At 34.4% G+C, this 21,735-nt stretch overlaps 3 protein-coding genes and 1 pseudogene across 3 annotated transcripts; 2 read left to right on the forward strand and 2 right to left on the reverse strand.

The window, feature by feature from the left end:
- The first annotated feature begins 2,899 nt into the window (after positions 1–2,899).
- LOC106333584 (cytokinin riboside 5'-monophosphate phosphoribohydrolase LOG2) lies at positions 2,900–5,446 on the forward strand. The gene is made up of 7 exons (XM_013772015.1): positions 2,900–3,010; positions 3,596–3,693; positions 4,173–4,203; positions 4,365–4,464; positions 4,587–4,657; positions 5,071–5,214; positions 5,305–5,446. The coding sequence occupies exons 1-7, from the start codon at positions 2,903–2,905 to the stop codon at positions 5,392–5,394; spliced, it is 642 nt and encodes a 213-aa protein (XP_013627469.1). The 5' UTR covers positions 2,900–2,902; the 3' UTR covers positions 5,395–5,446.
- Positions 5,447–12,726: 7,280 nt separating this feature from the next.
- Positions 12,727–15,705, forward strand: LOC106331333 (transcription factor E2FA-like). The gene is made up of 13 exons (XM_013769660.1): positions 12,727–13,069; positions 13,438–13,642; positions 13,728–13,787; positions 13,855–14,029; positions 14,119–14,173; positions 14,254–14,306; positions 14,393–14,443; positions 14,529–14,577; positions 14,660–14,725; positions 14,820–14,896; positions 15,040–15,277; positions 15,363–15,432; positions 15,522–15,705. The coding sequence occupies exons 1-13, from the start codon at positions 12,848–12,850 to the stop codon at positions 15,614–15,616; spliced, it is 1,416 nt and encodes a 471-aa protein (XP_013625114.1). The 5' UTR covers positions 12,727–12,847; the 3' UTR covers positions 15,617–15,705.
- Positions 15,706–15,981: 276 nt separating this feature from the next.
- Positions 15,982–18,075, reverse strand: LOC106331334 (annotated as a pseudogene).
- Positions 18,076–18,829: 754 nt separating this feature from the next.
- Positions 18,830–20,213, reverse strand: LOC106333694 (casparian strip membrane protein 1-like). Its single transcript, XM_013772107.1, has 3 exons — positions 19,878–20,213; positions 19,224–19,347; positions 18,830–19,134 (listed from the first exon to the last, which is right to left on the reverse strand). Exons 1-3 carry the CDS (start codon positions 20,156–20,158, stop codon positions 18,919–18,921), a joined length of 621 nt encoding a protein of 206 aa, XP_013627561.1. The 5' UTR covers positions 20,159–20,213; the 3' UTR covers positions 18,830–18,918.
- Positions 20,214–21,735: the final 1,522 nt, after the last annotated feature.

The raw sequence follows: 21,735 nt of genomic DNA on the forward strand, positions 1-21,735 counted from the left end.
TGATTATACTAATTTGAATAGAAGTCTTCGATCTTAATTGTGTATAGCATAAAACACTGATTTGTCAAAGCTGGAGCACGATCATGAAGTGTTGATATTCGGATATCGAGATTTATTCTATTACAAATAAATTTTACTTCTTTTTTGTGGACAAATAAATTTTACTTTTAGTATATCCATTGTGTGTATGTGTGTGATCAACTTGTTATACTTATTAATGAAAAGTGATATTTTATATAGTTTTAGATTAATATTCAAATACCATAGTTTCTAAAAATGAAAATTTATGTATATATGATTAGATATAACAAAAAAAAATACATATTCGGTTAAGTTTGAGCTTGGATCGATCCGGTTTGGGTTTATCATATATAAAATACACTCAATTTAGAGTTGAGATAAAGACAAAAAAAATTCTAAAGACATTTTCATTGGAGAGTTCTTAGAAAGTCTTTTAAAGTAATTTTTTCAAAAGAAGGTCTTTTAAACTAATATAAAACAATACTAAAGTAAGACAGACAATGCAAATATGGAAGAAAGAGGTAAGATCATCCATTTGTCACATTTTGAGTAGTGCACCCATTTTCTAAAAAACAGATTCAATTACATAATTTAATTATTTTTAAATATTAATAAAATAATTATAATAAACTCATTTTGAAAAATTTATTGATGCTAAGAGCATTTTCAATGGGGGATTCTACCAATTGGAATCCTAAACAGACATATATGTGTATGTATGTATATGTATATATAATATATACATAGATATTCCAATGGGTAGAACTTTTATCAAAGATGCTCTAATATTTTGAGAGCATTCGCCGGTAACATCTCTCTAAAGAGTATCTACCATATGTAATATTAATTAATTTTAGTTTTGTTAATAAAATTTAAAATAAAAAGTTGAGCTAATAGAAAAAAGGCAAATGAGTGAAAAGTGTATCAGTTTTTTTGTTGATTCTTTGAAACAGGAGACGTTCCTTACGCTTTTTGATTTTCTCTCTCCATTTTTTTTATTTTTTTAATATTTAAATCTTAAAAGAGATGGTAAAAACAATTAACATAATCTTGGAGACTGCTTTAACATGTGTTCTTTATTCAATTAGCTGTTTTAAAATAATTTACAATTAATTTACATTTTTCCTTTGACAAACTTTTAACAGTTTCTCACCAAATGAAAATGCTCAAAATTGGCCTCTTCTTTCATTTATTTATTTTTGTTACGATCCAATTGTGAGCTAATTAAGAGCATCATTATCGCACAAACTTTTAATGGGTTTCTTATTTTATTTTTTATTTTATTTTTTTCATTTTTGTTTGATTAAAAATTAAAAATTAAAAAAAAAACAATTGCGAGCCGCCACGTGTCAGTAGGATCCGCAAACAATTGAAAAAATCCACCGAAAATGTCTTTTATTTGGCGACTTGGACAAACGGTTTTTGTTATTCTGTGGGTTTTCCTGTATTTTTTTCTCAAGAAATCTTTTTTTCGTAGGGATAAAAATGCTCTGATAGTGACGGTACTATCTCCATTAAAAAGTTGCTACAGGTAAGAAAGCAATATTAAATATATGAGATTTGGTGACTAATAAGAAGTAACATATCTGATACGCAGAGTGACCAATTCTCCGAAATCGAATCCTGGATTTTTGTAAGGTGGACACTTGTCTGATTACCGTGTGAGTCGAGTCAAACTGCGATCTTTGCGTCACAATTTTATTAGTATAATAATTACTTTAGCATTTTAAATAGATAGATTTAAAGGTTATGAAAATGATTACTGGTTTTTTGGAATCTCGAACTTGCTTGTGGACATGGTGAACCGATGATACATAGAAAACATGTACATTTACGATAGCTTGGAGTTGTACCTAAAATCTCTATAAATTAATAATGTTGGGACTTTGAAATTTTATTAATTTATAGATATTAATTTATAAATTTTCCTTATTTAGATATCATATTTTAAGATATATTTATTCTAAAGTAAGAAAAGTATTTGTGTCTAATGTATAGACATTAATTATTATTTTATGAAATTTGACATTTATATTAATTTTATTATATTATTTGGTGTATATAATATATATTGCATAGAATTTAAATTTAGTTTTAGATATAATATTACTAAATCTCATCAAAAATATAGTAAGTGTTAAGAAAATATAAAGATAATTCCATTGAGAATATAAAACAAACAATATAGTAATAGGTTTTTACTTATATAAAATATGTATGTATATAAATTATTAATTTACAATTTTAATGGGACAATATATTTACATAGAATTTTTAAAAAGTTTATTATCTTATTATTTTATCGATTTGTGTCAAATTTTGAACCAGTCCAAGTTGGGACCGGTAAAATTTATTAATTTATAGAGATTATTAATTTATCGAGTATTAATTTATAGATGTTCTACTGTATATGATTTTTGATATTAAAGTTATGAGTGCTTGCAAAAAAAAAATAGGGGATGTTAATAAAAGGAAAAACTATAAACTTTAGTTAAAACATGTAAAAGATAAGAAAAATGTGGGTTAGTGAACTTCTCTCATTCTAAGTTCCACTAATGTTTTGATAAAACATGAATGATCAATTGTTTCGAGCTTCAAAGAATAAACTCTTCAGTTTTTTCAAAAAAAAAAGAATAAACTCTTCTGTTAATAATTTATTTTGTTAATTAATAAATTTAACGTCTAAAAGCTGTCACGATCGACAGGATCCAATACTAAGATAACCTATACATTAAAATGTATATATAGCCAGCCTGCCTGGATTCTTAGCCAAACAAATCTACATACTTCCTCCTCACACATATATAAAAAAGGTTTAGAAAGTGACAGAACCAAAAACAGATTGAGACCGAAAAGGACAAAAAGAGAGAGAGATACAAAAATGGAAGAGACAAAATCAAAATTCAGGAGGATCTGTGTCTTCTGCGGAAGCAGTTCTGGCAACAAAACCACTTATCACGACGCTGCTCTCCAACTCGCCCACCAACTGGTACCTCTCTAATTTAATATTTATGCTTTTAGTAACTAACTAATTAAGAATTATATTACGATTTATTTTCAAAAAAATAATAATAATGATATTACGATAACAGATTTCTGTTTTTGCTATATATATTTCGTTGAATGCTAAGTCTGTTGTCTATTTCTGCAATTGCCAAACCAAAATTCTAGTATTAATTGTCAAGTAGTCGTGAATAATTTGTATGGGAAAATAAGTATAGTATCATTATGTAGTTTTATCACCGTGTTTAGGTTGAAGTTCACTTCCATGGCTAGCAAAACTCCACCATGCTTGGTGTTTTGTTGAAAAGATAGAATACCACTTTGCATTAATAAAGTCATTTAGACTTTTAGAGTCTAAGTGACAGTATGCATAACAACTGCGGTGCGGTTCAAATAGCAATAAAAACATATAAATGCATAAGTATATGTCAAAAAAATTTATTACTACTAATTACGATGAGGTGAAGTGCAGTTTGTAAACATTTGAAGCCTTGAAATTTATAGGATAGAAGTATACCTATTTTAGTCGTTAATAAGTAATAACAGATAAATGTAAACGTAAATGTGATAGGTGGAGAGAAACATCGATTTGGTGTATGGAGGAGGAAGCGTGGGGCTAATGGGTCTCATATCTCAGGCTGTTCATGATGGTGGTCGACATGTTCTTGGGTATCTATCTATCTCTGTCTCTTTCTAAATTTTAATTATTATATAAAAAAACTAGAGGTTTTGGTTTATCTATGCATTCAAAGTGACACTACATCATTCTATTTTTTTTTCTTCCCATGTTCTTGTCCTGCCTATCAAAAAGGTAACATTATCATAAATAGCAACTCGATTGCTTCAAGACAAATTCTTAAAATTGATATGATAATAATTTTATTGGAACATATTTGCAAACAGTGCTCTGGATTCGCGTTTATTTAGGCGAAATCTAAGGGCAAAGGGGAACATGTAGATGTCTTTAGTTCTACTTAAACATATTGACTATAATTTAACTTTAATGTTTCAAAGAAGTTTAAACCTTAAACCGAAAGAACGTTAAAAGAAAAAAAAGGATAGGAATCTTTAACCAAGTTCGGTGACTAACCGAAATTAGTGATTTGATATTTGTGATAAATATTGACATCTTATGTTGCATTATGCAGAATCATTCCAAAGTCTCTAGCACCAAGAGAGGTATTTACTAATTAATTTACTACATAAAGTTTATGGTCACTGTAAAAATATTATATGTTTTTTTCTTTTTTCTGTCATCCAAACGAGTTTTTAATATAAAAAAATATGTGAAGCGCAACATAATTATAATGGCTGTGATGTGATGAAATTATATGTTATAGATAACCGGTGATTCAATTGGAGAAGTTATAACGGTATCGACTATGCATCAAAGGAAGGCTGAAATGGGTCGCCAAGCGGATGCCTTCATCGCACTTCCTGGTTTGGCTTTCTTCTTTTTTTTTCTTTTTTTTTTTAATTTATATATTGATAAATGATGTGTATATTATCAACAATCATTGAAGGTTAAAAATGTGTGGTGTTATTTGACAAACAAAATATAGGGGGATATGGAACATTTGAAGAGTTGTTGGAAGTCATCACCTGGTCTCAACTTGGGATCCACACTAAACCAGTAAGTAAATGCGTTTATAAATAAAGTATAAGTATATCCAATGAATTTTGGCCCGGACTCTGTTATCTGACAAAACATATACTGTATAAAACTAAAAAAAGTAGAGATGTTTGTTATGTACAAATTATAAGTACATCCAATGTGTCATGTGTGGAAATAGAATCTAAGCATATGGGTTCAAGTCACATAGTCACATGGAATAATGTTTCAACTAAGGTTATAATTAAAGAGTACCCACCCCCAATCATATCCTACGTGCTAAATACTAATGTATATAAATTAATTGACAAAATGTAAACATATCATACATCCACGAAGAGGCATTTATACAATGTAAAAGAATGGGAAAACTTCGACTAATATACATTAAATTAATATAATTATATAAATAATATGAAGTTGCAAAAATGCAGGTGGGACTACTGAATGTGGATGGATTCTACGATTCACTATTGACGTTTATAGATAAGGCAGTGGATGAAGGCTTTGTCTCCTCCACCGCCCGCCGTATCATCGTCTCGGCCCGGACTGCTCCTCAGTTGCTCCAACTTCTTGAGGTTTACTTTTGTTTCTTTCATTAACAATTTAAAAGTGTGGATCCAAAAAGAGGATTACTAAATTAGTTGAATTTATGTTTGTGATTGTAGGAGTATGTTCCCAAGCACGACGACTTTGTGTCCAAAATGGTGTGGGACGATATTTCGGACGCTGCCACATCTGAAGGCGACTCGTGTTAGATTTGTGCTTACATATTTTAGTTTATTATCGTTTCTTGAATCTCGTTTTTTCACTGGCCGCTATTTAAAATATTGATTCGTAAAAAAAAAAAAAAAAAAAAAAAAAAAAAAAAAAAAGAAAGAAAAAAATATATATATATATATATTCGTGTATTAATGTATTTATATCATTGTCATGTTGCAATATTTTTTTTTAACACAAGTTAATTATATTATCATCATTAGTCAGCGTTATAACATGCAACTCAAATCATAACTACTTACACCATTTCTGCTATCTAATCTTTAAGAAAAATGGCTCTAAAAATCTTTTTATCTGATCGGCCCTCAAACAAATGTTTGATGGGCTTGTATCCAGGTCTGACCCTGGTTCAGTTCCTCCGTTATTGGTTGTTCTATGCTTTTTAACTGAAAATCATCGTTGACCAAAAACTAATCAGTTTATCAAAAAAAAAAAAATATCTATGGCCCAATACAATTATCAAACCAAATTAGCCAGTGTTGATGTCGAAAAACCGAATTTAAAGTAACTATTTTGGTTGTGACATTAGGATTAGTCAATTGAGCATCTTCATATGACCGATTCAATTTAGCAGTTAAAAAAATATATTGTATAGTCCAATCTAAATTATTGGAAATTTTATCATTTTTACTTTTAGAAAGCTTCTTCCTGTATTTTAAAAAACAAATGATACTAAATAAAAGAAATAGTAATATGAACAAAAGTTTCTGTAAAAATACTCAAACTAAATTTTGTTAAACTTTTTAATACCAAACTTTTTTGCTATACAGTTTAATATATTAATTAACTAATGGATTTTTAACATAAAAACCCCTTAAGTAAGTTTAATTTGGGTAGAAACCCATCAATTAAGAATGTAACACAAAAACCCCCCAAGTCAGTTTTTTTAACGAATTGACCCCTAAGTCTATAGTGACGTTAAAAACTGTATTTTGTCGTTAAGTCTTAAGCGATGCGTTTCACTTATGACAAAAACATCACAGCTTTTTTATCTTCTTCATCGCTTTCCCAAATCCAAAGTTCTCTCAATATTTCTCCATTCTTCTTCGTTCATGTAAGTTAGAATACTATAGTTTCAATTTTTGTTCTTATGTTTTCCATCTGTGTGTGATTTGCTGTTTCTAGTCTTAAATTGTGTTCTTGATGTTTGAAATCTCTACTGATTTTTAGTGTAAAGAGATTGATTATTGGAGCCATAATCACAATTGTTTTAGGACGCAGAATACCCAGGCAGTGTCAATGTGGATCATTGACAATCATGTTGACATCGAAAACAAAGGGAATCCAGAGAGAAGATTACACCGATGTGGAGCTATCTTTGGTCCATGCCGTGTGTTTAAGTGGCAAAATGAAGCACAAATGGAAGAATTTGGTGTCTTGGCTGAAAAACAAGCTATGATGGAGAACAAATTGATGGGACTGAAGCAAGATTTCTTGATATGAATAAAGACACAAGTGAGATTACTGGTGTCCTAGAGAGAGAGTATTAGAGCTAAGTTTTAGAAGTGTTGTTGGTTTCTTTTAGTCTTATTGTTGTTGTTATTAGACTCATACCTTGTTAGTATCTTATGTTTAAACTGTTGGTGTTCTTTGGTTAAATTATTGTCTTTAATTGTTGGTGATGTCGTAGAGATGGTGTCCTTTCGGTGACATTATTGCTCAATTACAGTCATTTCTTTACGTTTTGTCATTACGTCATTAGAATACACATAAACATGAAAATTCCAAAATAGAGACGTTTCTACAAAGACCTGAAAATTCAAAAAATAAAAAGAGCTTACATCAAATTCTAAATCCAACTGCATCTGAGTTTACATAAAAATCAAATAAAGTCAAGTTTGCAACAAAATAAGTCTATCTAGCTGACTGCATCCACTATCTTTTGTTTTCTGGAAGGTCTTCCTGGTCCTAGATTAGGTGGCTTACGAACCTGATGCAGCTTGCATTTACGTTTGTTATGACCAGCTTGCATATACATGTCTGTATAAGAAGAACATAAAAGATAAATCCATACCAAAATAAATGAACCGAAGAACAAACAATTGCTACTAATCTAGAAGTGATTACCATTATAAATTTTGCATGAAAAGAAGGAAATTCAGAGACTCAGGAAGCCTTGTGTCTTTGTACTCAACCCACATTACAGACAACATGGAAACCAAACTCGAAATTGAAACATAAAGAAATCAATATTAAGAACACATGATAGCTACCTCGTCATCTAACAAGCTCCTTTCACAGTCAATCTCTCTCTTTCACAAACCCGAAATCAAACCACAAACTCACAAACCTGAAATAGAACCAAAAAACATAAACCACAAAATATCTCCCAAACTCGTCCCAACATCTCACAATCTAAGAAGAGAAAGCCCAGAAACCATTGACTAGATGATTTCCCAAGATTGAGTTCTACATCTCTCGGAAATTAAGGTTTTGGTGATTTGGGGTTTTTTATCAATATGTCGATCTTATATTCTCAAAACAGACATCGTGCCATGAGTGAAACACTTGTGGTTTTGCTCCAGATTGCATGTTGTTTTTTTAATTAAATGCAACACATGGTTTTAGACTTAACGACAAAATACAGCTTTTAACGTCAATCGTAAACAGAGGGGTTAATTCGTTAAAAAAGATGACTTGAGGGGTTTTTATGTTACATTCTTAATTGAGGGGTTTCTACCCAAATTAAACTTAGTTGAGGGGTTTTTTATGTTAAAAGTCCTTAACTAATTAAAGCTAGACAGCATGCGAAGGGCTTCTCGTTCTATTGTTTGGGCTCTTCGAAGCCCACTGGCCTATTTCTCTGAATTTGCAAAGTGGTCAAAGCTTGTTTAGTTAATTTTATTCCTAATCAAAATAAACCGGCAAATTTCTAAACTGAACCGGATCAATTCAGATACGATAACATCCCCTCGTCTTCTCCAAATTCTCCAACCCATGTAGAAAGTGATATCTCTTAAACAATGCAACCACAATCTCTCTCTTTCATCTCCTCCACTTCCTTCCCCACCACCACCACCACTTTTCTCCGCCTTCTCATGCTAAGTTAGATGAGCTTCCAACCTATAAAAAAATGATGATAAATGGATTGACCCGTTAATATACCTTCCAATTTTCGATGTCAGAGACATTGTCTCTAATACTTGTCTCACTCTCTACAACTTCCCCACACTTTCCTTCACACCAAACACCTGGCCATCATCTTCATCAATCTTCTCTCCTGAAACCCACATCCATGACCATGAGAAGCTCCTTTACCTCGATTCCCTTGGCATCGACTTCTTCACTCTCTTCAACTGCCACCCTCCCCTCCACTCATCCCCTCTCTCCTCCATCAAACCGGTCGTCGACTACATGACCACTCCACCTATCAACTTCTCCTTACAAGACGTATGCCACCTCGTCTCCATGTTTCCCAACCTCCTCACTTCCTATCTAATCTCCCACCCGGTCATCACATTTTTCAAATAAGCATTTCTGCATTTATCATACTTTTCAAGTGCAGCGAGTCTGAAAATGGAAGTTTTCTGCAAGCAGAATAAGCATATGCCATGGAACCATGAAATTAAATTCGTAGAGATGTTGCAAAAATATCCCACCTATAAAAATGGCCAAATCGTATACAGTAACAAATTTCACTGTATCTATTCTATACACATTACACTATAGTATAGCGTTTATGAATCTTACCTTCCTAATTTACAATTAATTTTGTATTGACGATAATTAGATGAGCAAAGGTTTACCCTGAAACTAATCTTTTGAAATTTCTATGACCAGTTGGCAATTGGAGGAGTAAAGTGACCAGTTAAGTAAAACCGGTCATCACACACCAAAAAAAAAAAAAAAACTTAGAGGTAAAATAATCCACACATAAAACTTAAAAATTACAAAAAAAAACTAAAACCGAGGATAAACATCGGGTACCACCAGACGCGGTAGACCATTTGTTGCGCTCATGGTTCGAAACCCCAGTGAAAAAGACTTATATTATGTCTCCGGTTTGAAGGATTATCGGGCCATCGATCCAGACACCTCCTAATAACAAAAAAAAAAACATCTGCGCCTCTGTCGGACTATCAAACAATATGAGCTAAAATGCTATTCAAGATACTTTAATATATATATTTTATAGATAATAGTTATAAAAATGAAACATTAGATCCCTAAAAAGAGAGGTCACGAATAAAACGAGAGATAAATCCCAATATCTAATATCCTACTTTGCCATACTCACCAAAAGACCACATGTATAATGTATTCGTCTTTTGAGAAAGTCCTAGTCTAAGAGCATGTACAACCCAAAAACCCATTATGGGTATCATAACTAATTTTTAATAGTAATCGTGTGCTAAAAGATTTGGCTAAGAGACCACAACATTTAATGTGTTCCAATGCTACTCTTAATTAAGGATTTTTACAAATTAAAAATTAATAAACTTTAAAAAAAAAAACTAATTCTTAAATAAAATATATTAAAAGATAACATTTCAAACATTGATTTGTAAATAAAACATGAAACAAATATTATTCAAATAAAGTAGAATAATTTGAGAGAAGCATCACAGCTCAGTTGTTGTCTTGATTATGTCAGAATTTTTGTCATATATGTTCAACCAAATCATCTTTCAGTTGTTGATGCAATTGTCTATCACGAATTCTTCTTCGAGCATCCATCATATTGCTGATATTTGAAGGCATATTTATAGAATACAAGAGATCGACATGTGAACTTCCGTTGTCTTCTGCTTCTTGGAACTCTGAAACGTTAAATTGAGTGTATCCATCTCGTTCGTCTTCTACTATCATATTATGGAGTATGATACAAACTTTCATAATCTTCCCAATTTTGACTTTATCCCAAAAAAGTGCTGGATTTTTAACAATGGCAAAGCGAGCTTGCAGGACTCCAAAAGCACGCTCCACATCTTTTCGGACAGCTTCTTGCTGTTGAGCAAATAAAACTGCTTGCGGGCTTTGTGGTAATGAACTTGATTGGATAAAAGTTGACCATTTCGGATAAATACCAGCGGTGAGATAGTAAACCATACGATACTCTCTTTCATTGACATAGTATGTGACTTGCGGAGCTTGACCATTTATTATGTCATCAAAAACAGGTGAGCGACAAGAACATTGATATCATTTAAGGTACCTGGAAGTCCAAAAAATGCATGTCATATCCATAGATCATATGAAGCAACTGCCTCTAAAATGATTGTTTGTTTACCCGAACCCCGAGAATATTGCCATTTCCAAGCGGTGGGACAATTCTTCCACTCCCAGTGCATACAATCAATGCTTCCTATCATCCCAGGAAAGCCACGATACTCACCAATATCAAGTAGACGTTGAAGATCAGCAGGTGTTGGTCTTCTTAGGTACTCTTCTCCGAATAAAGAAATTATTCCGTCCACAAAATTTTCCAAACATGACAGAGTAGTAGATGCACCGAGACGGAGGTATTCGTCGACCCCATCAGCCGCATTACCATATGCCAAGACACAAATGACTGCTGTACTCTTTTGAATTGGAGAGAGACTACGCTTTCCGAGAGCATCTCTCTTTTGTTGAAAGAATTCAACTTCATTGGAGAGTCGATTAACGATACGCATGAACAATCCCTTGTTCATTCGGAAGCGTCGTCGGAATAGATTATGAGGATATGTTGGAGTTTCGCTGAAATAATCATCCCATAAACGTCTATCACCTTCTTCACGATTCCTTTCGATATAAATTCTTTTTTTCTTCTTTTTTTTCTATCTTTCTTGATTACCATGATCGTTGGAAAAAATTTCAAACGTTTGATCAAAATATTGATCAAAATGTTGATCAAAATGTTGATCAAAAGTATCATCAATTGATCCATCAAATGTGTTATTAGAAGAAGATGCCATTTTTGATAATTGTTTGGTGAGAACGAGAGATTAGGAGTTGAGATTGGTGAGAACGAGTGAATGTGTTTGGTTTAATGAGATTGGTGAGAAACGGAAAATGAGATTGGTGAGAAACAGAGAGTGAGATTGGTTTAGAAAGAGACAGAGAATGAGATTGGTTTGTGATCTTTGGACGCTTGGTTTGTTCGAAAGTGAGACAGTGAGATAGAGAGATTGTGAATAAAACATCAACGCAACATGAGTTAATATATAGAGATTGGGAACCAAAATCTGATACAAGACCCGTGACACAAGTACTACAAGACTACAACAACACTCCAAGACTATATACCAAGACTCGTGACACAAGTACTAAAAGACTACTACACTTTTACTCCGTGACACAAGTACTACAACACTCCAAGACCACTAGACTCCAAGACAACAAGACTTCAAGACCTCAAGACTCCAAGACCACAAGTACTACTACACTTTCACTCCGTGACTCTGAAAGCTCCGTGACACAAGACGCCAAGACCGCAAGACCACAGAGACTCCGCGATTATTCCACTCCCATTGCTCCATCTTTTCACACTGTCCTGACCTGAAACAGAGAGTTAAACAAGAACAATAATCATACTTAACAAGAATAAACATTTCAACCATTTCTAACAAGAACAACAAGCATTTCTAACAATAACAAGAACCATTTCTAAGAGAGTCAAGTAACAATAACTACACCTACGCTACTTAAACATAATGTCATTGATAAGCTTCTTCTTTAAGGCTTCTTCATACTCGGCTAAAGGCTCTTTTTTTGCAAGCAGAGAGTCAAGTAGACTCATCTTCGACAACTTTTCCTTGGCGGCCAAGTCCTGTTGTTTAATAGCCCACATAATTAAGGAAAGTGGCTTCGGATTTTATCTTTTTTTTTATTTCTTTTAATCATGTTTAAGCGTTAAATACACACTTAAGAGACAGCGTTGAACGTGCTCTAACGAATCTGTAGAATAAAGAAAAAAAAATCTCACAAAAAAAGTTGTCTCCAAATATTTAAAATCAAAATCGTTTAATACATGAATCCCAATATCTAATATCCTACTTTGCCATACTCAGCAAAAGACCACATGTATAATGTATTCGTCTTTTGCGAAAGTCCTAGTCTAACGAATCTGTAGAATAAAGAAAAAAAAAATCTCACAAAAAAAGTTGTCTCCAAATATTTAAAATCAAAATCGTTTAATACATTGACACGATATTCCTGGGGCATGTTTCTTGAAATGAATTCATTTATGTGAAGTAAGTAGGGGTGAATCTGAACAATTAAAAATTATGGGGGCAACAAATAGAAACAATACAAATTGTTTTTTTTTTTTTTAATTATTATTGTCGCTAACTGTAGCCTTCCCTCCACATCTATGCCCAACATAAAAAGTCCCTCCTTCCCTCGTTTTCTGCTCTCTCTTTCTCTCACTAAAACCCTCGTTTCCCTCCAATCTCCGTCCATAATCTCGCCGCCAGGTTCTTCCCATCCAGCTCCGCTTCACTACGATCCATGTCCGGCGGCGTACGTTCTTCTCCGGGACATTCTCAGCCGCCACCATCTAACCCTGTGGTCCCACCCATACGTCGACACTTGGCGTTCGCCTCAACGAAACCTCCCTTCCACCCGTCTGATTACCGTCGATTCATCCCTTCCTACGTCACTAACAACGATAGTAGCAGCCTCTGTGGAATCGTAGATCGGGAGGAGGAGGCCGTCGTTTTAAGATCTCCTGTGAGTTCGCCTCGGTTTAGACTGGTTTACATTTCCTAAACCGGTTTAGAAATTGGTCTGGTTTATATGTTTGTTCATTATCGTCAGATTATGAAAGCTTCATCATCTATGTTTGTTATCCTATACACAATTTACATGTCTCATTTGTTACGGGCGGTCATGAGATTTTGGAGGCTGTATACAATTTACATGACCGGCCCTGATTGTTTATTTACATATGCTAACTGTTATCAAAATAATGGTTATTGAAACTTGACATCGTTAGATCACATTCTAGTGAAACTTTATGATGAATCATAGAGAGAAATGTGTGTAGATTTGCTTCAAAACAACTTATTTCAAGTGAATGACAAGTAGAATATCTGCAGTCACGGAAGAGAAAGTCGATGATGGATGTGGTTACTACTACTACTACTACTACTTCTAATAGTAATGGATTCACGAGCTCTGGTTCCACTAGCATACACAACAGTCCCTGTCTCACTCCTGTTTCGGCTAAAGGAGGCAGAGTCAACACCAAGTCAAGGGCCAAAGGGACTCAGTCAGTTCCTCAAACCCCCATCTCAAATGCTGGTAAGAAGAATACTTGTTTGAATTGGTCTTTCAATGCCTGGAGCAACAAGCAGGTCAAAGAGCTGATTGTTTTTTCCTGATAAAGTTGTAGGTTCTCCTGCCACACTAACTCCTTCTGGAAGTTGCCGTTATGACAGTTCTTTAGGTAATTAACCCACTGATTATATAGATGTTGTGGTTGATTTGAAGATGCTGACATAAACCCTGTTCAGGTCTCCTTACAAAAAGGTTTGTCAATCTAATCAAACAAGCCGAAGATGGGATGCTGGACCTAAACAAAGCTGCAGAAGCATTGGAGGTGCAGAAACGGCGCATATATGATATTACAAACGTTTTGGAGGGGATTTATCTCATTGAAAAGCCTTTCAAGAACCGTATACTGTGGAAGTAATATGATTCTGCAGTTTGAACCCATATCTTTCTTCATATCTGCTTTGCTGGGATACTCCTTGAATCATTTAATCACATGTGACCAGGGGAGTTGATGCTTCGAGGCCTGGCGATGTGGATGCTGACGTATCTGTCTTACAGGTGCGGTGAAGCTGCATGCACTTGGTAAACTTAGATTCTGGCTTCACATTTGATTTGATCATCTTGTTTTCTCCTTGCAGGCAGAGATTGAAAACCTTAACCTCCAGGAGCAAGCGCTAGATAACCAAATCAGGTTTCATGGAATTCATTTAGAGAGAGTCTTGCGTTCTTGTGATTCATCTACTCAACAAATGCTGACGTTTAATAAGTTATTTTCAGAGAAACGGAGGAAAGACTAAGAGATCTTAGCGAAAATGAAAAGAATCAGAAGTAAAATCTTCCTCTGACTATGGTTTCTTAGGCTATTCTTATGATGGATGTACGTACTATTAACCAATCTAATCCCAATGTGCAGGTGGCTTTTTGTAACTGAAGAGGACATCAAGAGTTTACCAGGTTTCCAGGTCTGTCTTTCGTATGTCATATGTCAATCCCAAGACTGTCTTGTTCGCATATATCTTAACTCTCACGTGGCTGCTCCTGCAGAACCAAACTCTGATAGCTGTCAAAGCTCCTCATGGAACAACTCTGGAAGTCCCTGATCCAGATGAAGTTAGTCTCTCTCGGCAACTCTGGAAGCCATATGCTATTATTCATCGGTAGATGCAAAATATTTGTGATAATATGTTACTGATGTACATGATAGGCGGGTGAGCTCCCTCAGAGGAGATACAGGATCATTCTTAGAAGTACAATGGGACCTATTGACGTATACCTTGTCAGGTATCTTTACATGTTAGCAACGCATAGAAACATTCTGCTTAGAGCAGCTTTACAATAGAAACTGTGTTAAGACATATCTTTACATATAATGTACTTTACTCATGGAGGTATTTACATATCTTTTAATTTGACTTGATGTTCAGTGAATTTGAGGACACGAATGGGGATGTTGCACCACCAGCATGCTTGCATATTGCTTCTTGCTCAGGATCTACAGAAAACAATGAAATCGAAGCCTTAACTATTGATAACACAGAAACTGCCTCTGAGCTTCAGATGTCTCAAGATCATGCACATGCCCAACCCGGCGATACCTCTGATCTTAATTATTTACAGGAGCAAGTAGGAGGAATGCTTAAGATTACTCCCTCTGACATCGAAGTAAGCCATCTTCCTGCTTAATTTTAAGATACTTTTGTTATGCACGCATGAACTTACCAAGTAGTGTTGGTCTTGTATTTGGCAGAATGATGATACGGACTACTGGCTTCTCTCCAACGCTGAAATAAGCATGACGGATATTTGGAACACAGACTGTATCCTTTGATATATCAGTAACTGTTTCCCTCATATAGCTGTTCAGTGTATCTGCATACTAATACGCAATCCTTAACTCATGCAAAAGCTGGTATTGATTGGGACTATGGAATAGCTGACGTGACTCCACCACCAGTAATGAGTGAAATAGCCTCAGCCGATATTGACTCCAAACCAACTTGATTGCAAGAAGACCAAACACCTATCCCAGCTTCTGATTCCTGATGTGTCCCTTCACAATACTCTTGGTTCTTCAATTCAAATCCAAGGAGGGAGCAGATACAGAACGTGTGTGAACCAGTGGCAGGTGCGTTCATTTATCGCTAGAGAGTGGTCGTGTAACGAGTGACAATGTAGATGAACTAATGTAAGTTTAAGAGTAATATACTTCATCGGGTGCATAAGATTGAACACATCTCTCTGGGATTAATACTTATGCTTCAATTTACAAAAAAAAAAAAAAATACAAGAAAAAACAAAATCAATCTTTCTCAAACATTACTTTTTCCCCCTATATAACTTTATAACAAAGTAGAAAGGTTATCTCGAGTCACGTTTATGTACGTTACTATGATGCGGCCTGAGACCCGGAGTTAGAACGGCGAAGCTTAGCACGAGCATCGGTGATAGGTGATCCCGGAAGTGTATCAGGAATGTTGACTCCTTCATCTCCGTTGAATGTTCCGGCTGAGTCTCGGCCTGGTGTTGGTGGTGGCCACTTCCTCCCCCCTGCTCGTTTGCTTCTCCAGCGATCGCAACGCAGATAGCGTTTTGTTCAACGCTCTTGGAGCGGGAGGTGAGTGCGGATCACTCTCCGTCTCAACTGGTGATCGTGTTTTCACGTTTACGTTCGGCTCCATCGGCTTCACACAAAAGGGTCAACGATTATTAAATAGTACAAACATATGTGAACTGTCACTGAGAGACACATGTCTTGTTGGTAGACATGTGTTATAGGCTGACATAAAAGTGATGGGTTTAGTACCGGCTGTTTAGCTGCGGCTGCGGTCGAGAACAGGACCGATTGGGCGAGTACGTACTGAAAAGCCTGGATCAATGTGGACTGACCAGCCTGTGCATGAATAGTAAACTAATGTTATAACAATGTCTCATTTTAAAACAATACAAATTCAATATGAAGAAGAAGGACCTGGGCAAAGTTGTGGAAGTAGAAGATGAAAAAGTCCCAAGCTCTTGCTCGCAACTCCATAATCTTTCTGTCAATCTCTGTCTCGTGTTGAGCTATGTATGGCTTCAACAACGTCTCATACACATGTCTCGTTCCCTTCATCCAGTTAGTTTTAGTAACCAATACTATTGTTAAGTATCATTCAAACTAATGACTTTTTTAATTATCTATTACCTTCGTTTTAGGGTACCAGAGATATACGAAAAATACCACTTTCATTTCTCCGTACAATGGTAACCTGTAAATAATAATTTAATGTGTCATTTATTTAATGAATTTTTGATATTAAAGAAATAGATGAATAAAGTATTTTTTTTAAAAGAAAAAAAAAAGAAACAGATGAATTAGGTCAAGAATAAGATGTTTCTTACCATGAGATAAATATATCGCCAACCCTCTCGAACGATGAAATTAGCGCCAACAATATCCTAATTATTCAAATACAAATGCGTGATAAAATAACATTTTCCAGTAGATAATGATATTACATCAGGCATGAAACATGCATCCGATAATTCGGACCGAAAGACATTTCTTTTATTAAATTTTTTAGGAGACCAAAGACTTGTATGGAAGATTATTTCTATTTAATTAAAGACATTTTCTAACATACAACACCAACATTAAGTGAATCTTGTTGTCTTCTAACTCTTTAAAATCAAACAATCCAAAAGTTAAAAACAAATCTAATTAACTTTCACCAAACTAAATTCAATTTGCCCATTTCAACAAATCTACACACATGTACAAACTACAATGGATTATAAGGATAAATAAATTAAAAGGATGAGTTTTATAAATACCAGTATTGGCACCAAAATCTGAGTTCCTCGATATCAACTTTGTTCTTCTCCACCGTTTTAAAGCATTCAAAAGCTGGGTATGTGTACCCTAATATTAATCTGCCATTATCACCATTTGATTATATATTTTTCATACATTAATTAATCTAAAACAACAAAATATAATGAACAAATGGATAACAGAGAACAAGATATTGTAGGGCAGGACATACACAAGGAGTCTGATGATGAAATCTCCCAACATCTTTGACCTATTCAAGAATTATTTCCTGTTTCTATTCATCACAAACATAACAGAACCGATTCAACACTCTTATATCACCCGAACCAATAAGTTATTTTAGCAGAAAAAAATGTCAACAAACCTATTGAAGAGATCAAAGATGTTAGGAAGATGTCGTCCTCGAATGGATTCTTGAACGTATGAAGAAGAATGGAATTGCTTTTCTTTCTCCTAGGAACCCAGAAGGATCAAAACTGCAATTGTGATCAAACTATGCTTATTGGTTCTGGATTTACTTCAGAAAATTAAAGAAAATGTATTTATAAGTTAATAACAAACCTAAATAAACGGAGAGGGTAGCAAAGAAAACAAAAATTGTGAAACAAAAACAAGATGGAAGAGGACAATGTTTATGAAGACGCGTGAGTTCTATAATTGGAGTAACTTGGGGTTTGATTTGTTCTAAACTCGTTTAGATAAAAAATTCAATGAAAAAAAGTAAACGGTTTTAAATTTCTTGGCACATACGGTACTTCAATCATGGTGTGCGATTCGTACGAGGACCGGGTTTACCGTTTGACCGTTATCTACGATATTCATTTTAAGGTTATTCCCTTAATTTATGTTTACCAACACTTCATATAAATTTTACAAATAATACTTTCTTCCTGCCCTCAGAAAAAGGAGTTCAAATTTTATAACATACTGTAAATTAAATATTAAAATATACTGTAATTTTCTGAAATCTTCATCTAAATTCTTTTATCCACGTTTATCACTAAAAATAACGTATATTGATCGTAAAAAGGGTTGCCAACAGTACACTTTTTCCTTTTTTGATAAACGAAACACGTAGTATACTTTGAAATTGCAATCATACTTTGTGTTTAGGTTTATTTATGTTATCTGACCTTTTTGTAAATGATTAAAATGTTCATCACTTCTTTGTTTGGTTTTATTCATCGAATCCACCCCTTTTATAACAGAAGATTAATTTCAAAATTTTCAGAAGTGAAACTGAAAAAGGATTTTGATTTATAATCTAGTCAAAATGATGCAAACCAAAAGAGAGACGATAGGAAGATGATTTACGGCTTTTAACTTTAAGATAAGCTTTCAACGTGAACCAAGACAAATTTCTTTACAAAATACATGAATTCCGGTTTCATTTTCCACTCGGACCACACCTTAATGATACCATATATCTATCATTTCATTTTGCACAAAGCACACGACACAACACAAACATATACATGCAGAAACTTTCAGATCAATGCCTTTTTAGGGCAATGGCTGAGATGACAATGAGAAGGATAAAGAAGACAACCGAGATAGATGCAGCTACAACTGCAGTACTTGCCGTTTGGCAGAAGTCTCCAAACTGCTGACAAATGGGGAGCCAATTGGTGTTTGCGTTACCGTTATGTGCGAGGTAGACAATTGATGCTGCCGCAGCGGCTGCTGCTGTGGTAAGCGTCAAGACCACCTTGAAGTATACATTAACCGAATGAATCAAATGAAATAATTAAGTAAACTCGAAGAATATAACTGTATATATACAAAAGGGGGAATTACGGTGTCGGAGATGAGCAGGATGAGCCGGGGCGCAACTGCTAGTGGTCGGACAATAGTGACGATGGAAAAGGGAAGTGAAAGGACGAGATAGCTGGCCACTATGGCTATGGCTATCACAAAGAACCTTTAAAAAGATTTATGGTTAAATATTTCATTAAGTCACTAATACAAGTTTAAAATAGATAACCACACATTTATAACAGGGAACAAAATATCCAATATATTGATTTTAAAAAAGTTTATCCCAAAATAACATTTAATGATAAAAAAAATTCAAAAGTAACATTCATTTGATAAGAAAAATAAATAAATTATTTTAACTCTTAAATCCTAATCTCATCTCTAGCCCTAAATACTAAATTCGAAACTCTATTACTAAACCTTAAACTTTAAATCAAAACATACATTTAAATTGCTTTTTAAATTTTTGATAGATGCTATTTTGGAATAGCATAAAGAGGAAATATATAACCCTAGCATGAACTTGACTTAACTTTATAAGTTAAAAGAGAATTTTTTTTTTTAATATATAACCCTAAGACTTGACTTACATATAACACGATGGTCTAAGAAAAATATAACAGTAACTTAGTTTAAAAAGGCATTTGTTGTGTAATTAATAATCATATGTTAAGAAAATGAAAATGGACTTACTGAAACGTGGGAAAGTCATCGTAACCGGCTTGGAACTGTAAGAACTGAGTAAAGAAGGGAAGTGTCTCCTCGGCGGTGAACATGACAGAGGAAGCCCCGATGGTGATTCCTATGGCCGCCAAACGGAGGAGAAAATCAAATATGGTCAAACCTCTCTTGTAGCCGCCTCCTGGGGCGGCTGTCACAAAACCCTTCTTCTTCTCGTCCACCAAGGCATGGCTTGTACTTTTTGTAACGGTGCTCGTTTCGCCAATGTCAATGGTGGTGGACTCTTTCGCCATTATCTCTTGCAGCTGGGATTTAAAGAAAGAAGAAGTGTGTTGATTGTGTATTGAAATGTTTTCTACTTGTGGTGGGAAACTAATAAAAGCTGGACGAGTATTTATATAGTCCTTATTCGGAGAAGTGGTTGGTTAGGACTTAGGAATAATCAGCTAACTCGTGATGAGCCTTTTTAATTGTTTAACATCTAAGTTTAGTTGATTTGTTAAGGTCTGGGAAGAGGAGTTGTTGCTTCTTACTTTCCCCACTTAACTGAGTCTGGGCTGATAATTCAACACAAAAGAAAGCTGAAAATATCATATACTAATGAATCACTGGTAGGTACGCAAAATGAACTTAATAACCTGTGATTTATGTTCATCTTATTTGCAAATTATACGACCGAATTTTGTTGATTGAATGACTATCTACTTTCAAATTAGTTGGTTAGTTTCAAGCAAAGCACTGACCTCTCATGTGATTATTCGTGCATGATCTTGATCATTCCTGAATTTCGTTGAAGATCAATATTGTCAATTTCTTGAAGATCGACTATTCTGGCTCTGTATGTGGACCATAATTGGAATCAGCATTACCAACACTAGGTGATATGGCATGTCAGTTAGGGTTAAAGCCCAAAATCAATCCAGCTCAGTTCCAAAAATAATTTCAGACCTACAAAAATTTTAACTGGTGATATATTCAGAGAAAAAAAGTGAAACATAAAAAATGTTATGTTTCTCCAAAAGATCTCTTTTCATATATGTTTTTTTCTTTATCTTTTCTCCTATTTCATTCATTTAAAGAAAATATGAAACATTTTTTTCTTTCATCAAAATTGAAAAGAATAGTAAAAAGTAGAAATTCGTTTTTGTTATTAAATAATTTTAAATTACTATTTGGTAATACTCGAAAATTTATAAATACTACTTGTTATAAATCATATTGTGGATGTCTATAACCGGCATGTTTCATAACCGGTCCAATGCTAGAGAGAGAGACTCGGCCGTGAGGAGAGAGAGAGAGAATCGACATCTTGCTTTTTTCCTTATTAGATTATGATTTGTACTCTTTCCATATTTGTATTTTCTTTTTTTAGTATTTCCATTATTCTATGACGGTGTAATTCCCTATATATAAATGACTCCTTATGTTTATGAATAATATAGAAACATAGATTTTATTCTCTAGTTTCACAACACGCTATCAACACGATAGAATCTAAATCCCTAAGCTAAAACAAACCACCTAAAACCCTAACCCTAATCGGCGAACATCCTTACCGGCGAACCATCCTAATCCCGATCGCGAAACCTTACATCCAGATCATTGTATGCAATATGTTCCCGATCAGCTTCCGCTCAAGGCGTTCCTAATCCTAGCTCAGACGATCTCGGCTTGTTCAACCTCAGCTCGCAAACAAGACGATCTCAGACGGCTCGCGAATCGATCAGCACGTTGGACAGCTCGCGTTCCCAATCTCAGCAATCAGACAGCTCGCGACAACATCAGCTCGCCTTCCGATCAGTTCCAGCTCGCGGTTCATCTCTCTGGTGGTCCATTCAACCCTACTTGAGGTTAAGGTAATTCGAAACCT

The sequence above is a fragment of the Brassica oleracea genome, chromosome C3 (genome assembly GCF_000695525.1).
Source record: "Brassica oleracea var. oleracea cultivar TO1000 chromosome C3, BOL, whole genome shotgun sequence".
NCBI lineage: Eukaryota > Viridiplantae > Streptophyta > Magnoliopsida > Brassicales > Brassicaceae > Brassica > Brassica oleracea.